The 24,925-nt window shown below is 34.7% G+C and overlaps 1 protein-coding gene across 6 annotated transcripts in view; it reads left to right on the top strand.

The window, feature by feature from the left end:
* The window catches only part of NELL2 (neural EGFL like 2), a 418,610-nt gene that overhangs the window by 129,967 nt on the left and 263,718 nt on the right, over nucleotides 1-24,925 (top strand). For all 6 annotated transcript variants that reach the window (XM_025401114.1, XM_025401113.1, XM_025401116.1 and 3 more), the window contains 6 exons: nucleotides 7,118-7,291; nucleotides 7,381-7,477; nucleotides 9,825-9,897; nucleotides 10,015-10,097; nucleotides 10,984-11,112; nucleotides 12,263-12,365. In XM_025401114.1, the coding sequence (XP_025256899.1) occupies nucleotides 7,118-7,291; nucleotides 7,381-7,477; nucleotides 9,825-9,897; nucleotides 10,015-10,097; nucleotides 10,984-11,112; nucleotides 12,263-12,365 (659 nt within the window). The remainder of the gene's footprint in view (nucleotides 1-7,117; nucleotides 7,292-7,380; nucleotides 7,478-9,824; nucleotides 9,898-10,014; nucleotides 10,098-10,983; nucleotides 11,113-12,262; nucleotides 12,366-24,925) is intronic.

Here is a 24,925-nt window from a genome sequence, read left to right as displayed (position 1 = left end):
TATATGTCATATTGTATCCTATGACCCTGCCAAATTAACTTATTGGTTCTGATAGTTTTTTTTATATACTTTAAATTCTGGGATACATATGCAGAACGTGCAGGTTTGTTACATAGGTATACATGTGCCATGGTGGTTTGCTGCACCCATCAACCCATCATCTAGGTTTTAAGCCCTGCATGCATTAGGTATTCGTCCTAATACTCTCCCTCATCCTGCCCCCTCCCCCCAACAGGCCTCAGTATGTGATGTTCTCCTCTCTGTGTCCATGTGTTCTTATTGTTCAACTCCCACTTATGAGTGAGAACATGCAGTGTTTGGTTTTCTCTTCCTGTGTTAGTTTGCTGAGAATGATGGTTTCCAGTTTCATCCATGTCCCTGCAAAAGACATGAACTCACCCTTTTTTATGGTTGCATAGCAATTCATAGTGTATATATGCCACATTTTCTTTATCCAGTCTATCATTGATGGGCATTTGGGTTGGTTCCAAGTCTTTGCTATTGTAAATAGTGCTACCATAAACATACATGTGCCTGTGTCTTTATAGTAGAATGCTTTATAATCCTTTGGGGATATAACCAATAATGGGATTGCTGGGTCAAAGGGTATTTCTGGTTCGAGATCCTTGAGGAATTGCCACACTGTCTTCCACAAAGGTTGCACTAATTTACACTTCCATCAACAGTGTAAAAGTGTTCCTATTTCTTCACATCCCCTCCAGAATCTGTTGCTTCCTGACTTTTCAATGATCGCCATTCTAACTGCGATCATTAGATCAAAATGGTGTCTCATTGTGATTTTGATTTTCATTTCTCTAGTGAGCTTTTTCTCATATGTTTGTCGGCTGCATAAATGTCTTCTTTTGAAAAGTATGTGTTATTTTCGTCCACTTTTTGATGGAGCTGTTTTTTTCTTGTAAATTTATGTAAGGTCCTTGTAGATTCTGGATATTAGCCCTTTGTCAGGTGGATAGAATGCCAAAATTTTCTCCCATTCTGTAGGTTGCCTGTTCACTCTGATGATAGTTTCTTTTGCTGTGCAGAAGCTCTCTATTTTAATTAGATCCCATTTGTTAATTGTGGGTTTTGTTGCCATTGCTTTTGGTGTATTAGTCATGAAGTCTTTGCCCATGCCTATGTCCTGAATGGTCTTGCCTAGGTTTTCTTCTAGGGTTTTTATGGTTTTGGGTTTTACATTTAAGTCTTTCAACCATCTTGAGTTAATTTTTGTATAAGGTGTAAGGAAGGGATCCAGTTTTAGTTTTCTGCATATGGCTAGCCAGTTTTCCCAGCACCATTTATTAAATAGGGAATCCTTTCCCTATGGCTTGTTTTGGTCAGGTTTGTCAAAGATCAGATGGTTGTAGATATGTGGTGTTACTTCTGAGGCCTCTGTTCTGTTTCATTGGACTATATATCTGTTTTGGTACCAGTACCAAGCTGTTTTGGTTACTGTAGCCTATAGTATAGTTTGAAGTCAGTTAGCGTGATGCCTCCAGCTTTATTCTTTTTGCTTAGGATTGTCTTGTTTATACGGGCTCTTTTTTGGCTCCATATGAAATTTAAAGTAGTTTTTTTTTCTAATTCTGTGAAGAAAAGTCAATGGTAGCTTGATGGGGATAGCATTGAATCTATACATTACTTTGGGCAGTATGGCCATTTTCACGATATTGATTCTTCCTATCCATGAGCATGAATGTTTTTCTATTTGTTTGTGTCCTCTCTTATTTCCAGCAGTGGTTTGTAGCTCTTCTTGAAGAGGTCCTTCACATCCCTTGTAAGTTGTATTCGTAGGTATTTTATTCTCTTTGTAGCATTTGTGAATGGAAGTTCACTTATGATTTGGCTCTGTGTTATTGGTGTATAGGAATGCTTGTGATCTTTGCACATTGATTTTGTATTCTGAGACTTTGCTGAAGATGCTTATTAGCTTAAGGAGTTTTGGGGCTGAGACAATGGGGTTTTCTAAGTATACAATCATGTCACCTGCAAACAAAACAATTTGCCTTCCCTCTTCCTATTTGAATACACTTTATTTCTTCCTCTTGCCTGATTGCCTTGGCCAGAACTTCCAATACTGTGTTGAATAAGAGTTGTGAGAGAGGACATTCTTGTTTTGTGCTGGTTTTCAAAGGGAATGCTTCCAGCTTTTCCTCATTCAGTATGATATTGACTATGGGTTTGTCATGAATAGTTCTTATTATTTTGAGATATGTTACATCCATACCTAGTTTATTGAGTGTTTTTAGCATGAAGAGGTGTTGAATTTTATCAAAGCCCTTTTCTGCATCTATTGAGATTATCATATTTTTTTTGTCATTGGTTCTGTTTATGTGATGAATTCCGTTTATTGATATGCATATGTTGAATCAGCCTTGCATCCCAGGGATGAAACCGACTTGATCATGGTGGATAAGCTTTTTGATGTGCTGCTGGATTTGCTTTGCTAGTTTTTTATTGAGGATGTTCACATCGTTGTTTATCAGGGATGTTGGCCTGAAATTTCTTTTTGTGTGTGTGTGTCTCTGCCAGGTTTTGACATCAGGATGATGCTGGCCTCATCAAATAAGTTAGGGAGGAATCCTTCTTTTTCTGTTGTTTGGAATAGTTTCAGAAGGAATGGTGCCAACTCCTCTAGATTTATTGAGATTTTCTATGTAAGTAATAATGTAATCTGCAAATATTGACTTTCTAACTTCTTCCTTTCTGTTCTGTATTCCTTTTCTTTCTTTTCCTTTCCTTTTCTTTTCTTTTTTCTTTATTTTTTCTTTTCCTTTCTTTTGTTTTCTTTTCTTATTGCACTGACCAGAGCTTTCAGCACTATATTGAATAAGAATGGTTGGGAGTGAGAGGTTTGCCTTATTCCTGTTGTTAGGGAGAAAACATCTGGTCTTTCACCATTAAGTATGATGTTAACTGTAGTTTATTTATAGTTGCTTTTTATTAGGTTGAGACAGTTCTCCTGTTCTTATTTTTTTGAGAGTTTCATCTTGAATGGGTGTTGAATTTTGTCAGATGCTTTTTCGGCATAAGTCAATATGATAAAATAATTTCATTCCTTTGTTAGTCAGTATAGTGGATTGATTTTCAAATATTGAACCAGCCTGGCATCCCTGGAATAAACCCCACTTGATTATGGTGTGTCATTGTTTTTATATATTGCTGAATTCTGTTTGTTAATATTTTGTTAACAGTTTTTATGTATATACTCAGGAAGCATATTGTCTTTGGTTTCACTTGTTTGTACTACTTTTAAATGTTTTTTGGTGTTAGGGCAATATAAACTACATAAAATGAATTTAGTAGTTTTTCTCTCTGCTACTTTCTGGAAGAGATTGTGTAGAATTCTTATGACTTCCTTTATTATGTGAGAAAATTCTGCAATGAAACTAGGCCTGGAGATTTAATTTTTTGGAGTTTTAAATTTATGAGTTCACTTTTCTTAAAAATTATAGGACTATACAAGTAATCTGTTTCATATTCTGTAAGTTGTGTTTTTGAAGAATTGGTTCATTTTGTGTCATTTGTCAATTTTTTGTCTAGAGTCTAGTATTCCCATATTAACCTTTCAATATCTGCAAGGTCTGTAATGAGATCTCATGTTTATCTCTTAATATTGATATCTTTTCTTTTTTTTCTTTGTTAGTTCATTAATTTTATTGAACTTTTCAAAGAACCAACTTGCGGCTTATTGATTTTTCTCTATTTTTTTAATTTTATTGATTTCTGCTCTTTATTAATTCCTTATTTACACTTGATTTGTGTTTATTTTGCTCTTCCTTTTCTTTGCTCTTGAGGTGGGAGCTTATTGATTTGGGACTTATCTTCTTTTCTAATATATGCATTTAGTGCTATAAATTTCTCTCTCAAGTATTGCTTTACCTGGTTTTTTTTTTGGGCAAATTTTGATATTTAATTTTAATTTAGTTTTATGTATTTTTAAAAATTTCCCTGAGACTTCCTCTTTGACATGTGGATTATTTAGAAATATATTTAGTTTCAAAGCATTTGGAGATTGTCTGGTTATTAATTTTCAGTGGTATTCTGTTGTGGTTGGAAAGCACACTCTTTAAGTGATTTAAATTTTTTTAAATATTGTTTTGTTGAAGTTTATTTTATGGCTCAAGATATGGTCTGTCTTGGCATATATCCCTTGGGAACTTGAAAGGAATGTGTGTTCTGTCGTTGTTGGGTGGCATATTCTGTAAATGTTGAGTAGATTCTGTTGGTTGATGGCATTTTTGAGTTATACATTCTTGATATTTTGGCTAGTTGTTCAAGTAATTTTTGAAACAGGGGTGTTGACGTCTCCAACTGTAATTGTGGATTAACCATTTATTCTTTTAATTCCATCAGTTTTTGCTTCACATATTTTGCATTTCTGTGTTTTTGGTAATACATATTTAGAACTGCTGTGTCTTCTTAATGGATTGATTTTTTTTCATCATTTTATGGCATCTCTGTCTGTCTTTGGTATTTTTTTGCTCTGAAATATATTTTTCTGAAATTAATATAGCCACTTCTGCTTTCCTTTGATTAATAGTTTCAGTATATATTATTTTCTATTTGTTTACTTTCAAACTGCCTAGACTGTTATATTTGAAGTGAGTTACTTACCAACAGAATATTGTCATGGTTTTTAATCCCTCCTGCTAATCTCTTTCTTTTAATTGATGCCTGTAAACTATTTACTTTTAATAAAATTATTTATATGCTTGAGTTTATCTGCCACTTTATTTTTTATTTTATGTTTGTTCTCTCTTTGTTTTATTTTTCTGTTTTTTTTTTGTTACCATGGGTTACTTGTTTTACAATTTCATTTTATCTGTGTGTCTATGAGTGTGTCTCTTTGAATAGCTTTGTAAGTGGTTGTTGTAGGTATTCCATTATATATACATAACTTATAACTGATTGCTCGTATAGTCATTTTACCAGTTTGAGTGATGTATAGAAATTTTAGCTCTCTTTATGTTTCGTTACCCTCACTCATTTATAATATAATTTCTTGAAATTTTTTAGAACATACATTTAGGACACAAACTCTTTTGCTTCAATTTTGAGCTGTTGCTTCAATTGTCAAACACACTTTAGAAAACTCTAGAGGAGGAGGAAAGCTTATTGTATTTACCTGTTTTTTTTTTTTTTTTTTTTTTTTTACATACTGTGTTCTTTCTATCTTCCTGACGTTCCAAAACTTTTTATTTTATATTTTTCTTTCTGTTTAGAGGTCATTATTTTGCTGTTCTTTTAAAGTAGGTCTTATCATGATAAATTCTCTTGGTTTTCCTTTATCTGAGAATGTCTTGATTTCTCCTTCATTCCTGAAGGATGTTTTTGCTGAGTATACAATTCTATGTAAACAGCTCTTTTTGCTTTTGTCACATGAAAAATGTTTTACCACTTCTTTATGGCTTCCTGGTTTCTGCTGAGAAATACACTGTTACTCTATTTTTTTCCTTGCACTTAATGTGCAAGATTTTCTGTCTACTTTCAGTATTTTTTCTTTGTTTTTAGTTTTCAGAAGATTAATTATGATATGGCTTGATATGAAGTTAAAAATTGTTTTATCTTGTTTAGAGTTTCCTTAGATTCTTAAATCTGTGAGTTTATATCTCTTGCCAAATTTGGAAGGTGTTCAGCCATTATTTCTTCAACATTGTTTTTTAAGCTCGCCTCCTTTCTCCTCTCTTTCTTGGATGCTAGTGATACAGATGTTAGATCTTTTGTTATAATCTCACAGCTCTTTAAGTCTGTTCAACTTTTTTTTCTATCTTCTTTTTTGTCTACTCTCTATTTGTCACATTGGATGCTTTTTTTTCTGTCTTCCAGATAACTGATTCTTTTCACGGTCACTTCCATTCTGCTGTTTAGCTTATCCACTGAGCTTTTCATTTCCATTATTGTATTTTTTTGGTTCTGAAATTTCTATTTGGTTTTAAATTTTTTTCCCGTTTTTCTTTTTCTCTGAAACATTCTATATTTTCTTCATTTAAGTCTGTTCATAATTGTTTTTGTCAATGCTGCTTTAAAATATTTGTTCAGTAATTCTAACATCCTTATCATTTGAGTCTTGATATCTGTTCTTTTTCTTTTTTCAATCAGTTGGAGATTTCTTTGGTTCTTGGTATAATGAATGATTTTTTACTGAAACCTGGACATGTTTGTATCATGTTCTGAGACTTGAATCTCATTTAACCCACCTGTTTTAGCCAGCTGTCTCTCACACTGCTTTGGCAGGGGAAGGGTGCCATCTTGTTACTGCCAGGTGGAGGCAGAAGTCTAGATTCCCCACTTGCCTTTGTTGACAGCTGAGGAGGAAGCTTCTTTTTTTTCTGAGTTGGGGGAAGTTCCAGCTTCCTATATGGTTTCTGCTGGCACTGTGGTCGGGGTGGTTTCATTACTGCTGGATGATGATAAAATTCCTGACTCCTCAGTAGGCCTCCTTTGATACTATCCCAATGGGGAAAGGGAAGTGTGCTTCATTACTTCCAAGTTGAGATGGAAGTCCAGGCTCCTCATTGTATGGTCTTCACTAGTGCTATGGAGGACCTCATTACTGCCTGGCAGGGTTAAAATTCTTGGCTCTCAACTTGGCCTTCTCTGACACTATTCTGGTGTTAGGTGCCTCATTTCTGCTTGAACAGGGTAGAAATATAGGCTTCTCACTTAGCTTTTGTTTGGCATGGTTTGGGATGGGGCCACAGTTTTTTCTGTGATGTTTGACTGGAACAGAGAGATTATTATCTATAAGTTTCTGTCTTGCTAGACTGATCCTTTCTTTGTCCTTCAGCTAGAGAAAGCAGGCTCATCTTGAGGATTTTTTAGGTCTACATTCATTGATATTTCCAGATTGTAGGCTTCTTAACTCCGAGTCTAGGATATATGACACAAAATGGAAACCCATTGAACTCACTACCATATTGTTCCTTTGATCCTGAATATCTTTTTTTCTCTATCTTCTAGATTCTTCTGTGTTTGTTTTGTATATGATGTCTAGTTGTACTCAGTGGGAGAACTAGGAAAAGTACATCTATTCCATCCTTCTGTAGACAGAGGTCACCTCAATTATTTTTGAACTTTATTTTTAATGTGTCCCACGTGGCTCTTCTCTCTGCAGGTACCTGGAACTGGAAAGTAGTGGCCATCGGAATGAAGTCAGACTGCATTACCGCTCAGGCAGTCACCGCCCTCACACAGAAGTGTTTCCTTACATTTTGGCTGATGACAAGTGGCACAAGCTCTCCTTAGCCATCAGTGCTTCCCATTTGATTTTACATATTGACTGCAATAAGTAAGTGTAGTGTCCTCATTTTAGGAAATGGAAGATTCTGAGAAATGACTGTCTACTCACCTTCCTTCTTTGATGTTTCTTTTTTGCAGAATTTATGAAAGGGTGGTAGAAAAGCCCTCCACAGACTTGCCTCTAGGCACAACACTTTGGCTAGGACAGAGAAATAATGCACATGGATATTTCAAGGTATCTTCTGGCAAAAGTCTGAGAATGAAATGTAAATTCTTTCTAATGAGTTTCAGAACGTAGATTTTACTTTTTATGGTGTGAAACAAAACAATTTGATTTGTAAGTTAGAAAATTTGTGTCTATTTTTTTTTAACAGTAATATTTTATTTAGCCAGCAAACATTATTTTCTCTTCTTTTTTCAATGAGTTTAATCATTAGATATTACAGAAATGATCATAAGGCTGCAATCAGGGCAGTTAACATGTCATTCTTTGAATTAACCTTTCAAAGCAATACAAATCTAAAATGTTAACATACAAATAAACTCTCCACCACTGAAATATAACCTTTGATGATACTTCTACAATGTTAATAGAGGATTGAAAGCTTTTTAGTATATATTATTCATCGTCTCCTTGTACTGCGGAAAGTGAGAAAGGAATACACATATGTGCACAAATCTGTCAAAAGAGAAAGCAGTCATAATTTATATCTTTTCCTTTAGTATGTACTTAGAGACAACACTTCATAGAATTTCATCATTGGAGAGGTTCTAAAGGACATGTCATCTAACTTTCCATATTTTAAAGATGAAGAAATAAAGTCCAGAGAATTGCTTGACTATAACCCCATAGTGCAATCATTTTCCCCCAGTGACTATGACAGTCCCTACAACATGGAAGTGGCTCAATGAATGATTACCACATCAAACAATGATAAGTGATAGGTTCAACTCATAGATTTCAAGGTAGAGTATGTACCAGTGAATTTAGTTGTTTTCTAAGCAAAGTTTATAATTCTATAAAGGTGTTTTGGGAATGTATTTAAACATTGTCTATTACCAGGAAGCCAGATACTTGAAATATATGATTCCATCTAATTGTAGCCTTGCTAGTCTTGATGCAGGGTCATTTTTTCTCTTTTACTACACATAAACCTGTACAGAGGGGCAAAGTAACTTGCTGAAAGCCAGGCAAATAGTAAGTGACACAAATGGGAAATTGGTTCCATGCTTGCAAATCCTGAAACCATGCACTTTTCCCAGGTAAGGGATAGCAGATGTATGCTGTGAGTCCCAAATCTTGTCTCTATTTAATTGTGACAGTCTTTCCCATGGAGCCTGAGTGTGGCCTCAAAATCTCCACATGTCATTATGTGTACAACTCTAGGGGTCATTCTCTTTATTGTAGTCTGTGAATAGCATCCATTAGAGTTGTACAGTGCACAAACTGTTACATAACTGTACACGGTAGCCTTGTTTTTATGTTGCTGCTTCTAAGTTATAAGAGTTGGTACACAATTTACTTCTTCAATCTAGGCCCAAGCACACAATGGATCCAGTAATACCCACACAGTAAATACTTAAATATTTATCATTCGCATTGATACATGCTGTTAATCAGATTAAACATGTACAAGACATAGAGACCAGTATTTGACTGGTAAATCTTTATAGGTACGTTTAAAATTATCTTGATATCATGTTGGTACTGTTATCCCTATCATTAGATATTTTGTTTGCATTTTTTAAATGGATAAAGTAAAATATTTATTTAATAAAATATATAAGGGCCATGAAGAAATGGGGGGAGGGTGGCAGATAAAAGAGACAGCTGGATGTGTCTGACAGATCATTTCTGAACCACCATTGGCCTTTGCTTTAAGAGCCCAGCAAGCTGGAAGCTAGTTATAACTTAATGACTAAGTATGCATGTAAATTTTGTCTATAAACATGTGATAAAATTTTCTGTGTAAAACAGGTCATTTCCAACTGACGTTTAAAAAATTATCATTGTAAACTTTCTGTACTCATAAGAACTCATCACTATATCTTGCTGTAGCAGTTTAATGAATCTGTTGTCCTTTTTGAATTGAGAAATTAGTTTTAAAAGATCCAACTGAAAAATGAGAAATGCTCAAATGAGCATGCTTTCATGACTCAGTTTTTCTGTTCTTTTCTTTCCAATAATTAAAGTTAATTTAAAATTGGTATCAATTTCAGAGTTGCTGAAGCTAGAAATTATTATCAGGTTGATTTTTTTAAAGGTCATTTTCAAGCCCGTCAGTGGCTAACTAAAAATAACTTCTCAAAACAACATAACTATTGCTTCTTAATTATATCTTGACGTTTAATCTTAAGGCTTTAAAAACATTATCAATAAGAGAATACCTGGGTAATCATCTATTGTGCCTAATGAATTTCTTTCCCTTTGGTATAAAGTGGAAATAATGTATTAACAGACTTTTTACTCAGGGATTTTAGTGAGTGTGTTCTGTAATATTTTCCTTCATGAACTTGACCATTGAACATAATTTGAGCAAATGAAAGTAATATGTCTTTTTTTTTCTATTTTTCACACACAGGGTATAATGCAAGATGTGCAATTACTTGTCATGCCCCAGGGATTTATTGCTCAATGCCCAGATCTTAATCGCAGTAAGTCTATTTGTTCTTGCACTGTGGAGTTCCCATGTATTAGTTGTCAGCATAGACTTAACCAGATTGAACCCCTTATAAATGCATCTTGACCAAATGTAGTGTTTGTAATTCCAGCCTGTCCAACTTGCAATGACTTCCATGGACTTGTGCAGAAAATCATGGAGCTACAGGATATTTTAGCCAAAACATCAGCCAAGGTAAAAGCTACTCAAAAATACAGTGAGGAAGCTTAAAAATCCTTGATGTTCCCAATACTTCCTTTTATAACCATAGATTTTCACCTTCGAGGCTCTTTTTATACTATACTGTTTGCTAGGACTGACTCTAAATCCCTACTTAAGGGAAGGCTTATAAATATTAAAACCCTAGCCATCTGTATAACAAATGATTCAGTAAATCAGGAATGAGGCAGATTACCTAATTTATACACTGCTTACTACAGGAGGATTTATTGTTTAGTTTTTATTATTATTTATTTTTATTTAGTTTTTCATTACAAGCAAGGAGGCAGGAGGACAGTGTAAAGAATATAGACACCAGAATTGTACCAAAGAAATGGTCCCATAAATGCTTTCTATCACTATGTTACAGTTCTGGGTTTATTTACTAATATCTTAAGCACATATCAGGTTTACCTACAATTTCACTAGACTTATAATTTTGTATAGTAGTTACAGATTACCTGATGGTTGTGTTGTATGGTGTATGATTTGTTTCTTATACAACACAAATTCTGAATTGTATTTTTTGCTTGAATAAGCATATTAATGAAATTAAACATTTTTCTTTTAAATGGAAAATGCTTCTCTGCATTTGAGTGATGTTGTTTTGAATTAACCTTTGATTTGTGTCTTATAAATTATGTTGTTTGTTTCTAAGGCAGGGAGCAAATTTATCACAAAAAGGAGGAAAAAAAACGTTCTTTAAAATTAAAGTCTTAAATATGTTTATGGCAAGTGGTTGATGAGCACAGCCATCGTTACTGCTACATACTTTAAAAAAAATAGATGCCTGCTGGAGTGTTTCACATTTCTGTGTTTCTGGAATGATGAACAATGTAAAACCCCTTCTTTTGTGCCACAGCTGTCTCGAGCTGAACAGCGAATGAATAGATTGGATCAGTGCTATTGTGAAAGGACTTGCACCATGAAGGGAACCACCTACCGAGAATTTGAGTCCTGGACAGACGGCTGTAAGAACTGCACATGCCTGGTATGGCTTCTATTTGAGTTGAGACTAAGGGAACTCAGATGCTCCCACTCTTTAAAAATTTATTAAAACAATGTAATCATGAAAATTTCAAGACCCATTTCCTCAAGACACAACACTAAAGTGCCAACAAACCTGGTCATATCTAAAGAACTGTATTGCATTATTAAAAACACTGTCTAGCTTCTAAAGATGATTATGGTTTACGAATGCTATAAAGTTTATCAGTACACACATGAAGTTAGCAATTTAAATGAGGTAAAATGATTCCTAAAGAAGACTATCCTCTTATCCTTAATATTTCGAGATTTTTCTCCCTTGTGTTTTCATGAGTGCATTTTGATGAAACTAAGTCATATGCAGCATTAAATATTGTGTCCAGATTGAGCAATATAAACAAATGATAGAGTTTAAATGATTGGGACAATCTAATAGTTTACTAATATGGTGGAATACAAATTATAGAGTTTAAATAAATGTGATTTTGCTAATTGCTCTCTAATGAAGTGGAATATTTTATTGCATTATGAGTTCAGAAATATATGTTCATTTTCAAAGAAAAGTTCAAAGTGAGTTTGGTTTTAAACTTTTAAATTACACATGAACTCATCTGTTAAAGCTGGTTTTCTGGAAAGAAGTCAGACATCTATGTGAATTAGGCTTTTTAAAAAATTTCTCAAAATTCATCCAGTTTATTCAAAAACAGAATATCTTGCATATAAAAAGATCAAAAGTCGTTCAGAACTGTGTGTGTGTGTGCGTGTGCACGTGCACACACGCGTGCATGTGCGTGTGCGTGATACAATTTTTATTCAGGAACATGATATGTTCCTAAATTTTTAAAATGGGGAGCAAAAGTCAAATTGAGTAAAAGATGGAATGTGGTGTAGTGAAGTCAATAAAACGTCTGGGAAGCCTGAGCAGCCAGCTACCTGGGAGCTCTGGCTACCTTTAGGAATCAAATTCCTGATGGTGGTCTTGGCTCCAGTTTGGCGCCTCCTTGTGGTGATTGTCAGCACCACCTCCCCTCCTGGCAATGGCCTCTTCTGTTCTCTTCATATGAAGAGTTTAAAATTTAAGGAATGGATTCAAAAATTCTTGAAAACTACTAAACTCCAACATGGAAATTCTTTAAATATTGTTTCCTTTTCAGAATGGAACAATCCAGTGTGAAACTCTAATCTGCCCAAATCCTGACTGCCCACTTAAGTCAGCTCTTGCGTATGTGGATGGCAAATGCTGTAAGGAATGCAAATGTGAGTATAACTTTTATGATGAATACTTTCTTTGGAAAAATAAAGCTCTGTATTAATAAGCATTCACCCATCATTGGTTTAATCTAGGCAAGCTAGATAGCTTTCAGAAGTGATGGAAAAAAGGAAGAATAATTTCTCTGTTTTGCTTGATTAGTTCTTTTCCATTTTAAAATGCTATGCCCCTATTCCAGTAGGACAATTTTTTCTTGGAGTAATCTATTCCATATAGTGATAGTAGTAGGAAAGATGTGTAAGAAACTTACCGGAAGGCATTTCACTAATTGTACTATTTATTATAAGTGTCTCCCAAATAGATTAAGAATGGTCCACACGGCCACAATAACCAAGGAAATCCATGACACAAGTGGCCTTCAGCAGCAGAAGATATGCTGTCCCATTAGCCCAAACAACAGAAGTCCACATTATTATAGGATTGTCCAGTGTAGATAAGGGCCATGGCCTTCATTCAGGGAAAAAAAGGCTCACACCACCGTGTGTGGAAGCTTTTCTGCCTTTTAGCAGTCATTATATAGCAGTTCACTTCTGATGTCAGAAAATACTTTTTGAATCATCTGTAACTACCTTTAACTGGGTTCTAGATCATTCAATAAATAGTGGAAATAATTTCTGTATGTTTCTAATACTTTAAAAGACTTCACTTAAACCTTTGTTAAAAAGAGTATTTAAAAATTTAGCTATTTTTTTTTCCACAAAGGAGTAGTAACATACATGAAAACTGAGTTGTTTTAAAGTTTGTGGAATATATAGAGCTCTGTAAATGCAAGTGTATTTATATGTATACTCTCAAAAAGACAAAGTGGGGATAAGTGAAGGGGGGTGGAGAGAGAGAGGGACAGTAGCAATGTGCTACAGCTGCTGAGGGTGACAAGCTATCAAAGAAAAATCAGGAAGTTGCTTCATAGTCCATTGGTTTAACTCCCTCAGGAATGCATTTATATTTAATTTTATTAGGCTTTACATTGAAGCCAATCCATCTCATAAAAGTGTATTAGCCTAGTCAAGTCGATTCAGTGGAACTAGGAAGGATTGAATACAATTTTTCTTACATGTCACTAGCTAATTTTCTTGATGAGAAATAATCTGCATTTTTCTGGGACTTCTCTTAATAAAAGGAGGCTTTTGGTAATATCATATAGTTTTCTTTGTAGGTGGTTGGAGAGAGGAAGGAAGAAGGACCATATATACATATATGACTTCATATTCATAATATGATAGCAAGGAATCATAGTTTTTGCTTTAACTTCTCTTTTTTTTTTTTTTTTTTTTTTTTTTTGAGACGGTGTCTTGCTCTGTCGCGCAGGCTGGAGTGCAGTGGTGCGATCTCGGCTCACTGCAAGCCCCACCTGATGGGTTCACGCCATTCCCCTGCCTCAGCCTCCCGAGTAGCTGGGACTACAGGCACTCGCCACCATGCCTGGCTAATTTTTTTGTATTTTTAGTAGAGACAGGGTTTCACCGTGTTAGCCAGGATGGTCTCGATCTCCTGACCTTGTGATCCTCCTGCCTCGGTCACCAAAAGTGATGGGATTACAGGCGTGAGCCACGACACCTGGCCCTGCTTTAACTTCTTTTATCCTTCTTTCCATCCATAATTCTATGTTGTCATTCATGGATATGACAGATTTTCATTAAGTGTTGTCAGTGTTATTAGATATGGGTTGATTAAAATAACGGGCCATTGTGAGAGATTCGTCAGAAGTAAATGTCAATTCTGATCTTACCATTTGTCTCTGTTACCAGGAGTAAACTGCAGACTAAATCGGATTAATGCTTGAATTCTTCCCAATAAGCATGCAGTTAGACATAATGAAATGATAAAATATTTTGAGATTCATTAATGAAGAGTGTTTCGGGCAGTCTTTGGTGTTAATGATTGAAAACCAACTGTTTGCTTCATATAGAAAATAGTTAAAGCTGGAAGTGAGTAATCAGTGAGCAGACCACAAGGTAATGGAAAAAAAAAAAGGTCATAGGCTCTCATTAGATATGGCCAAAAAATAATAAGTATAAAGTGACTTTATCTTTCTGTTCACATTCAATGATATATAAGATAAGTACCATGGAATGTTTGCTTGTTATTTTAAAGATTTGAAATTTTAGTTTTAATGAATTAAACATTTTACTAGAGCTAGCAAGAAATTTCAGTAAACAGCCATAGATATTTCCCCATAGGGAAATAAGCATTTAGTTCATATGGTGCATATTCTTAGAGGTTCTTTTTGGGAATGAGTCTCCGCAAAGCACAATTTAAAAATAAGTCACTGACAATATCCAGAAAACGTGCTTCTGAAAAGTCTTGTAGAAGACAAATAACACTTAAAATAAATGTAATAGTAATCCTTTGACTTGCTTAAATAGTACAGATTTTCATATGTATTTATAGTGGGAGAAACCAATAGTTACACATACCTATGATGTCTTGTGTGTATCACCATTGCATGTGAGGAGAAACAGTCTTATTTTCCTATGTTAATTCCACAGTAGTGTCACTGTTAAAATTTATGAAAATCTAATTTTAGTGGAGTAGAAGTAAATTCCTATGTTTTTTACTCTTTTAAATGAATATAAGCCCTCTTCTTAGACCCTACACTGATCCTATCTTTGAAATGCTTCTGCTCAATTACCTTTTTAATGACAAAACACGATAAAATAGATTATTATTGAAAACTGTTTAAAGAGGTTAATCACTTACTGTTTCTAAAGCCCTTGGAAGGTAAAGCATATAACCTAACTGCTGAATGTGACTCTGCCAAGATTGAAATGAACGAAACACGTGCATGTGGCCAGTCACTTTTTGGTGTTCTTCCTTTAATGCTTTCAGGCTTGCTTCATCAGAGTTGTTTGCCTATTTCTGGGCAGTCCTATTTGGCAGCTTCCTTTGTACTTTCCCTCAGCAACTTCAATTCCAGCTCGTTATCTGAATATAAATACTGGTGAATAGCAACAAGGTTGTTGTTCTGGGAAAGAAGTCGGAAGAAACCAAGCGTTTTCTTTATTTGAATCTACGTAAACAAAGCATTGGGAGGAGGGGCTTAATTTCCTGCCTGGACCATTAAAATAGTGTGCTGGAGTTAAACAGAGGATAAAATCCAAAGGCAGGAATGCCAAGGCCAAATCGTTAAAGCCATAGTAATTACAGCCATAATGAAGCCATATTGCTTCTATAGGTTACAAGACACATACTTTGTGCCTCATTTGATCTTTGCAGCTCTATAAATAGGTATTATCTCCATCTTCCTAATAAGGAGAATTCCAAACCATTCAGGAACATGCAGTTAGAGGTCTCAGAGAAGTTCCATCTGAAAGTGCTGTGCTTTGACAGCCTGCTTTCCTTTTTTTTCTTAAAAAAACCATCTGTTACAATTAATCTAAGTGATCTACTTTTATCGACCAGTAGCTAAGCTCACCAGAGGTGTTTTGGAATCCTAGTTGAGTCTTAGGCGGCAGAGTTTGCTTTCACCACTCATCCTCTTCCCTTTCAGTCACCATCTCCTCCACATCCTTTATCCCGGTCTCAGGCTGTCAACTAGCAAACAGGGAGATTTAGTGACACATATTCAAGATAGCTGTAGAAAATGGAAAGTATAAATATTTTAGGTGACTTTAACTCTGAAATAGAATTACGTCAAGATATGATTAAAGTACATAAAATCTCAACCCAGATTTAAAAAAAAAAGAATTATCAGAAAATAATTGATTGAAATTCTAGGAAATTGAACGTTACCAAAAGTCACTGAATTTATAAAACAATTTAGTTTTTCTGAATATTCATGCTATTACATGGATGCGTGCCTTTATTTATTTATTTATGTTGATTGTAGATTCAGGCTTGTATACAGAGCTGTGCTTCACAGGAAAGGCGGTTGATGAAAATAGGGGATCTGAAGCAAATCTAAACTGATGCTGTAATGTCTTTCCTCCATTATTAGAAAGTTCTCAAATACAGGGAATGTGAATGTGACCATCAGAACTGGTTGGTATTGGCCTAGTAGCAACAGTTAAAGTGGTGTTTCCTCAGAGTCCAGAATTATGTGAATAAATAAAAATCATCATTCTTTTGGTTGAGCAAGGTCAGAGTTTCATTATATAATATAGATTACACTTTAATAATCTATATTAAACTAAATATATTAAATCTCTGATCTGTGCTGATTAGACATCAGATTATTTTAAACTTAATTTTAAAAGTAGTCTTGGTTTAGTTAAAGTGGACTTACTGTAATATCTTTGCATATTCAGTAGTTAATTCTGTGAGTTACAAGTCAGATTTTCTGGGTTTGAATTCTGACTCCACAACTTAATTAGCTGTGAGACTTTGGTCAAATTGCTTAACTTCTCATGGCCTCAGTTGCCTCATTTGTATAATGGAAATAACAATTATATCTACTTCATAGGGTGTAAGCATTGAATAGGTAATAAATGTAAAGTGCTTAGAACAACGTTAACTATTATTACTGTTTTTTATTAAAAGGGTCACCCATGTTTTTATTAAATTACAAAGTAGTGAAATGATCTTATTAGTTCATTGCCTTTAGATCTTAAAGCTACATAGGACTTCAAGGGTTCTTTGAAACAGCCATTTGCTTTTGGGAGATATGGTTTCATTATCCCCATTTTATGGAAGAATAATGCCAGGTAGATTAAGTGACGTTACTAAGATCAAATAGTATGTAATACAAGGTAATTTTTTTCTCTCAAATTGTGTCCTGATTTCCCCAAGGCCATTCTCTTCCCCAATATTGTGGGCATATCTTAATCAAGGTTGAAACCCAGAACTAATATCTCAATATTATGTACTGATTTGAGTGTCTGGCTTCGTTACTCAGCATCATCTTTGTGAGACTCATCCATATTTTTGATGCGGATCAAAAATGTAGCTGCATCTCATTTATACTTATTGCATCATTGTAATGTCCATTGCAGATCAGTTTTACTTATTGCTGCATATATTTTATTTGTGTTTATGTACCACAATTCAGTCTATTGTTGGACAGCAGTTAGGTAGTTTGCCAATTTGTGCTATGTGAAGAGTACTCCTAGAATAATTCTTTACATGTTTCTTGGTCTTAGTTATGTATGTATTTCTGATGGGTATATATTTAAAACAGTGAAATTGTTTGATCAGGGGGTAAAACTGTTTGACTCTATGGCAAAACCAATTTTCCAAACAGTTTTCCAAAGTAGTTATCCTAGTTTGTTTTCTCACCAACAAGGTACGAAAATTCCAGTTGCCCCACACCCTCACCCACACTTGGCATTTTTAGTCTTTTTAATTGTAACATTCTGACAAATGATGTTGGTAAATGATATTGTGCCACAGCCTAAGTTTGTTATTTCCCAGGTGACTACCGAAGATGAGTGCCTTTTTAATCTATTTATGGGCTGCTTTCATTAATATTAAATAATAAAAAGTAGGAGTAAATATTTTGTATTTATACTTTTCCAAAGAACAATTTTCTTGCTTTTAATAGAAGTAGTAATTTGGAGGCTTATTTTATTTGCACATCAGTATAGATGATTCTAGTCCTGTCACCTTAAAATGCATAGCAAAGTAGGGGTAGTGGAGATTAAATGATTGCTGCTCAAGTACTTAGTGATTTTTAAAAATTGGATCATAATCTGATAAAATGGAATCAGAGATTTCTGAACATGTGTTCTTGACTTTTCAACAAAAATCAGCACAATATAATTCACCAACAATTTTTTTTTTTTTGTTCTTAACAGAGGGGGAAGACATAATTTATGTAGGCTATGGTAAAAAAGAAAATAATTTTGAAACAAAGTAGCCAATAGACATAGCTGTTTTTACAACAATGCTGGGAGCCTGGGAAATAGTCAGGATGTACTGGAGGTTCTCATGCATGAACACAATTATAAATTAGTTGATATGATAGAGACACAAGGGGCCACATGAACAGAATGCCAATATAGAATGAGAGGAATTATGTAATAATGAAAAAGGTAGAAGTAGCAATCAAAAGAAAGGTGTGTTGTTTTACATATCAGATGCACCGTTTTAAGAATATTTCTTGAAAGTCTGTAGTCAATAAGGAATTTTATGACACAGCAAAAAATTGAATGAGCTGAAAGCTAATGGTGTCACTGGAAATCACGTATCCAGCCTTGGTCTGGACCTTCTTTTCTCACTAAAATTACTTTAATTTAGTATTTGAAATAACATTGAATAAATCATAGATTTAGAACACTTTTATAATTCTATATGTATATGTGGCAAATGGGCAAGAAAAATAGTTCATTTGTGTATTACTTTAAGATAATGAGCTTCTGATAGGGAATGTTTTCTCTAAAGACAAATAGCTAAATTTATTAAAGAGAGATTGCATTAAGATAATCCTGTAGGCTTCCTAAATACTGTACTGTCATTAATTTTATCTTAATTAAAAAAATAAACCCTTTAAAAAGGCAGCTGGCATGCTGCTACCTTTTAAACATTATAAAAACTGATAAATGTCAAATCAGTGGAAAAATACTGAATTGGCAATATATTAATAAACTAGAATAATTAACAGTACAGCCTTCAGATTAATTACTATGAGACAGCATGTGATATGTTTTAATGATCTTTAGAAAAATATAAATCTACTGTTAATTAGTCAGCTCATAGCAGAGCTGGAATGCCAGGGAAATGTAGGGCAGAATCACAGAGTGATTACAATGTCACAGTGACTTAGCTGTTGTGTCCTGTATTCTAGTCCTGGGTAGTGTAAGTTGTTTAAGTCTACCATTCCTTCTTCCTAATTCTAGTACAGTATTTTTAATGCTTTAATTAAAAATAATGCATGTGTATAATAAATATGCAAACCATGCAAACAGATATAAAATGAACCATAAAAACCTCCCTATTCTTTCTCCTCCAAACTTCCGGTTTTTGTGTATCCCTCCAGATGACTTTTCATGCATCTACTCACATTGCCTGTCTAGGCTTTTTATGTATTATAAATGATGTTAAGCATTTTTCTGAACTTTATTTTTTTATTAATAACATATACTGGAGATATTTTCATATTAAATAAAAAATAGTTGCATATTATTCCATTTAGTTTATTATTTTATTTCTTCCCTCTCTAAAGATATTTTGATGTTTCTAATTCATTTATATATTTGTTATGAGAAACAATATTGCAGGAAGCCATGAATGCATAATCTTGGTGCAGTCTTATGGCTTTATCTATAGAGTAAGTTGCTAAGGATGGAGTTGCTGTGTCAAAGACTATGACACTTCAAATATTGTCAGTTTTTGCCAAATTATTCTTTTTTTTTTGGGACGGAGTCTCGTTCTGTCACCCAGGCTGGAGGGCAGATGGTCCCAGATGTTTTCTTCCTTTGGCAAGGGAGCACCAGGTGGCAGTGCTGAGGGAAGCCTGAAAACAGCACATCTCTCCGGGTTTTACTAGATCTTTAGAAAAGGCATTAGGGGGCTTTTTTTCTCTTTCCCCAGCAACCTTGACAAGAAAATGGCAATTAATGGGAGATATTTTAATGAGAGATAGTCAGTGGAAGCCCAAATGTTCTTGTTTTACCACAAACAATGTTGTCTGGTGCACTCATATAAAATTATTGTTAAAGTAATTGCTGTTCTGCATCTTCAATAAATTCCACAGATGGCATAAGAATGTATTGACCTCCCCTTTTTTCTGATATGAAAGTGGGTTTTCCGGTAGATGTAACACAGATACTGTTTTCTGGCTCTAAGGCATTATACCGTGCCTATTTAATCATGTTTTATTTAAAAATAATAGAGTACTCAGCTTCTAGTTCTTCACTCTGAATTGCAATTTCTCTTCATTATTAAAATCCTTGAATAAATGTATTTTGTGGATTTTATTATTTTTCATGTCCCATTACACTTTCTCAAAAGAATTTCTCTGCACATATAATGACATTGCTTAAGTTTCCTAAGACTTTTCAGAAGAAAGCGTTATGCAAATCTGTCTGCAATAATAATTAAATCAAACTGTCTAGCACAGTTCTAGGGGACCAAAATGCGATTGTTTAGGTGATCAGAAGGCTAGTCCTCCTTCTTAGTACCATAAGGCTTTGAAGTAAGTAAGAGGATTTCAGATTTATACCAAAGCAAAAGAGCCATAATCTAGGTATCATTTATAGGAGACCCAATTTAAGAGAGAAGAAAAACAGGCAGAAAATGCAACTTTTTATCTCCAGTGCTGTTAGGTAATTGTTTTAAAAAATGAACTTATTTTCTTCTCAATTGAGATAATACAAAATGGCATTTTTGAAATAAGAATAGGGAAGAATGAGACATAGGCAATTTAAAGCATCTTTGAAGTTGATTTTGGCAATTATGTGGAAAGTAGTAACTCCGACACCCCAGCTGCACAATGAAGGTAAAGGGACAACATAGTTCCCATTGGAGAATAAAGCCGTGGCTTCCATGTCCTCAACCAAATGCACAAAACCACAACTCAGCCGCACTGGCCTCTCCAGTGGCTACCTTGAAAATGGTGTGTGGCCTTCAGTTTTCTGTGTACGTATTTATAAATGGTATAAAATTATTATAGATTAAGAATGAAATAAAACATAATGATATGGGAACTTAGTATGAGGAAGGGACAGAAAGGAATTCACTTTTTCAGTTCAGAGATGGTTGTGATAAAGCAGAATTCAAATGCATTTCTTTTTTTTTTTTTTTTTCCTGATACAGAGTCTTGCTCTGTCGCCCAGGCTGGAGTACAGTGGCACGATCTTGACTCACTGCAGCCTCCAACTCCTGTAGCTGGGATTACAGGTGCCAACCACCATGCTCAACTAATTTTTGTACTTTTAGTAGAGATGGGGTTTGGCCATTTTGGCCAGTCTGGTCTCAAACACCTCAAGTGATCTGCCCGCCTCTGCCTCCCAAAGGGCTTGGATTACAGAAATGAGCCACTGCTCCCCGCCAATTCAGACACATTTCAGTTTAAAGATGGTTGAGATGGAGTACAGTTTAAGCACATTTGCTTTTATGCAAAAGCTGGCCCCTAATTTAAAAATATTTAACTATAAAAAATACCACATGAAATTGCCTTAAAAATTGTTCCTGGAGTTGGTGGTGGTAAGAATGGAGCTTCTTCCAATTTAGGAATGTTAAGCTGGTAAAGTATTTGTCAGAATAGCTGCTGCAATCCCACTCTGAGCCACAGTATATATTTCACCTGTATTATATACTAGAGCCCCTACTTAGATTTTGTTTCTAAATGGCAACAGCTCCTGTTCACACCCCTTTCACCCCAGTTGCTAGAATGTTGTCTATATTAGGGAACTGGCTACATGGTCTCTGGAATTTGGGTTAAGTTATAGGGCCACATCAGGATTTTAGGATTTAAGGCTCAGATCTGGAGTTATTGATTGTTTTATACTTTAGTTACATTGTGAGTTTAAAAAAAATTCTCAGCTGCCTTCATAATGGCCCTCACTTATAAATATTATTGCAAGTTATAAAGAGATGTCTCACAAATACTTGTGCATCAAACTCAGTAACCCAGGAAAGATAATTTGAAGTCCATATAGCACAATAGATAATATGCAGATATAATATTTATGATTTTAACCATTGGAAAGTGACCTCCATGATCCATAACACTGATAATTTTTGCTGAGACTCGATTTTTTTTTTCAGACAAGCTGTAAGGTCTGTATACAGGAGCAAGTCCCTTAGCTCAGTGCTGCTTAAATTTTAATGGGGATAGGAATCATCTGGAGATTGTGTTAAAATAAGAATTCTCAATCAGTGTTTCAGGGTGGGGCCTACAAGTTTGCATTTCTAACCAGTTCCCAGGTGAAGCGAACACTGCTGGTTCGTGGAACATGCTTCAATTAGCAAGGACTCAGTGAACAGGTGTGCATCCCTGACTGTCCAGGAGCTCAATACTGCTTTCTCTCTCTCTCTCTCTCTCTTTTTGATCTTAAGTATGCAGTAAGATGTCAGGATATGTTTTAGGGATATTTTAGGCTGACATTTTAAAAGTGTGAGAGCTTAACAAGAATCATCTCTCTTGTTTCTCATAATGGCTCCCAATTTACAGATGAAATTGAAGCTTAGGGAGGTTACTTCTCTTGCCTGAGATAAGCCAGCTAGTAAAGTGGCAGCATCACAATTTAAACATATGCAGTGTTTCTTGTGCACTGTCTCATACAATTTGCAACGTATTTCATCAATGGAAATAGAAAATTAGTTTAAATGGAGAATTTAAAAAGTTTGTGATGTTCTGGAAATATCAAGGACTTTAATTATCCATATGTTCAATGGTTATGTAAGTACTTAGGAAATATGATTTTATAATAGTTATTTCTATGTGATTAGTAAGAGAAGAGAGAAAAATCAAAAGTAAATCTTCTAGTATTTCTTATTAAAATGAAATGTGTAGGCCTATTATTGAAAGCACAACTTTTCATTACTTTGTAAGACTTCATACATAGAATGGAAACTATCAATTCTGGGATAGTTCAGGAAGAGAAATTTCAAAAGCAAATGTCTTCTGGTTGGATTTTACCTGTTCTTGGTAAATAAAGAATAGAGAAAACACACTGAATTAAAATTAAAAGTATCTATATAAAAGGTTTAGACCTACCTTGATTATTAACTGGAATTCTTAAAAGTCAGTGATCATGTGGAATTCTTCTTTGGTCCCAAAAGCTTTTTGAAAAAGTTTTCTTTACATTTGTATTAGATGAGGTCTTTTTCTGAATACTTGTGGAATAAATAACATCTGTCTAATTTCCCAGGCCTTTGTAGCTTGGCGTAGTCCCGTAAAATAGTTTTAGTTTATGCTGGGTAGTTCTGCTGAGAAAGATTGTGCCATCTCAATGCTAAATTAAACTGTTCTCTTCCAACCTGTTAACTATTGGTACTCCACATACATTGAAGTCTTTGGTTTTTTATTGTAAATCTTGTAAGGATAAGAAGATTAATAAAAGCAATACAACATTGGAAAACTTTAGGACAATGCATTTTCCATAAGCTTAACTTCTCTTTTCTCCTTTGTAAAAATTCTCCCATTAATCCACCCTCTTAGAATTGTGCTCTGTACCACTTGATTCTTGAGGTTATTTTAAAGATGGTGATTTACAAGGAATTAGTGAGCCCGCACAAATATATCTCATGATGCTAAAAGCAAGTGTTGGCAGATGGCCCTGGATATTCTCTTGGTCTTTGTTTAACCTAGTCAAGCCTTTTAAACCAGTTTTAGGATCTTGTAATTTACTGTAGCATTATTTGTAAGAAAACACAAACCAAGAGCCTTTTGTTTGTTTGCCTAAATCATTATTATTAGATTTAGGAAGCTAATCCTTTATTATGCTTTGAGAAAGATGAAAAAATGCAGTTGATAACATATTATTTTCATACTATTTTGTGGGTAAGCATCATGCTTTTAAACCAATAAAAAAATGAGCTTTCTTGACCACAAATTAGGACCTTTTACGGCAAAGCAATATTAATAATTCACCCATCTATGTTCATGCTTATAGTCTACCTCCACCATTTCTCAGGCCCTGAATCTCAGAAAGGTCACTTTTATTTCTTAGTTGGAAAGAAGGGAGGGAGTGGGCTGGTATAGAACAAGATGCACATTGTACTTGTTCACTGATTTATTTAATATATTAATGTCTCTTCAGACCACAGTTCCTAAATACTGAAGGACTTAGAGCTGGGGGAGACAATCAGTAGAATATGAAGTGGGATGTAAGAATTGGATTAACTTTCCTGGCTGAGTTTTCCATGTGCCTAGGAATGAATTTAGGAGCTGGAGAATATTTCTTGAAATGATCTAGAAATAGTAATATGGAATGATTGTTCTAGGCATATACAAATTAAGTGAAATAAAGGTGAAATGAGTGTTTTAGCACCAAATCTCTTTTCCGTAATCATGTAATGATCAAGTATGCAATGCAATGGTGCAGTATTAAGGTGTTGATAAAGCACCGGAAATAAGCAAAATTCTACCATCAGGGAGATCAGGGAAGGTATTCCTGAGAAAAAGATGTTGGAGTTGAGTTCTAATGAAAAATAGCATTTAACTAGTGAAGAGGGGAAAGAGGAATGTGTAAGCTGAGAGATTGAATATGCAGAGGCTCTGTGTGGGGAGGTGTCATGTTGTGAATGGTGGCAGAGGTGACTGCTGTGCAGAGAGTCATAATATGAGTTTCAGCTGGAGAGGTAGGATGGGGTTAAATTAAGGAGTTTTATTATTACACCAAGGGCAATGGGTTGCTGGTTACACATTTTAGGCAAGGCAGGTCTGTTTTTGAAGTTATACAGGGAAGAAATGATGGTAGCTTCATTAGGTGGAAGTTATGGGAAGTGATTAGGTTTTGGATATGCTATATTTTGAAGGTAGAGCCAACAGGAATTTTAATGGTGAGAAATTGGTATGAGTGAAAGAGAGGAGTTGAGGATGATTACAAGGTTTTTGTATCAAGGAAGTAAGAGGACAGAGTTGCTGATACCTGAGATTGGAAAGGCTGGTAATTGAGCTGGATTTGGGAGGGTGACTAAGATCAAGTTAAATTTAGACATGTTA

The sequence above is a fragment of the Theropithecus gelada genome, chromosome 11, assembly GCF_003255815.1.
Source record: "Theropithecus gelada isolate Dixy chromosome 11, Tgel_1.0, whole genome shotgun sequence".
NCBI lineage: Eukaryota > Metazoa > Chordata > Mammalia > Primates > Cercopithecidae > Theropithecus > Theropithecus gelada.
Note: the sequence above shows the minus strand (reverse complement) of the source record. Positions and strands in the feature narration are given on the sequence as shown.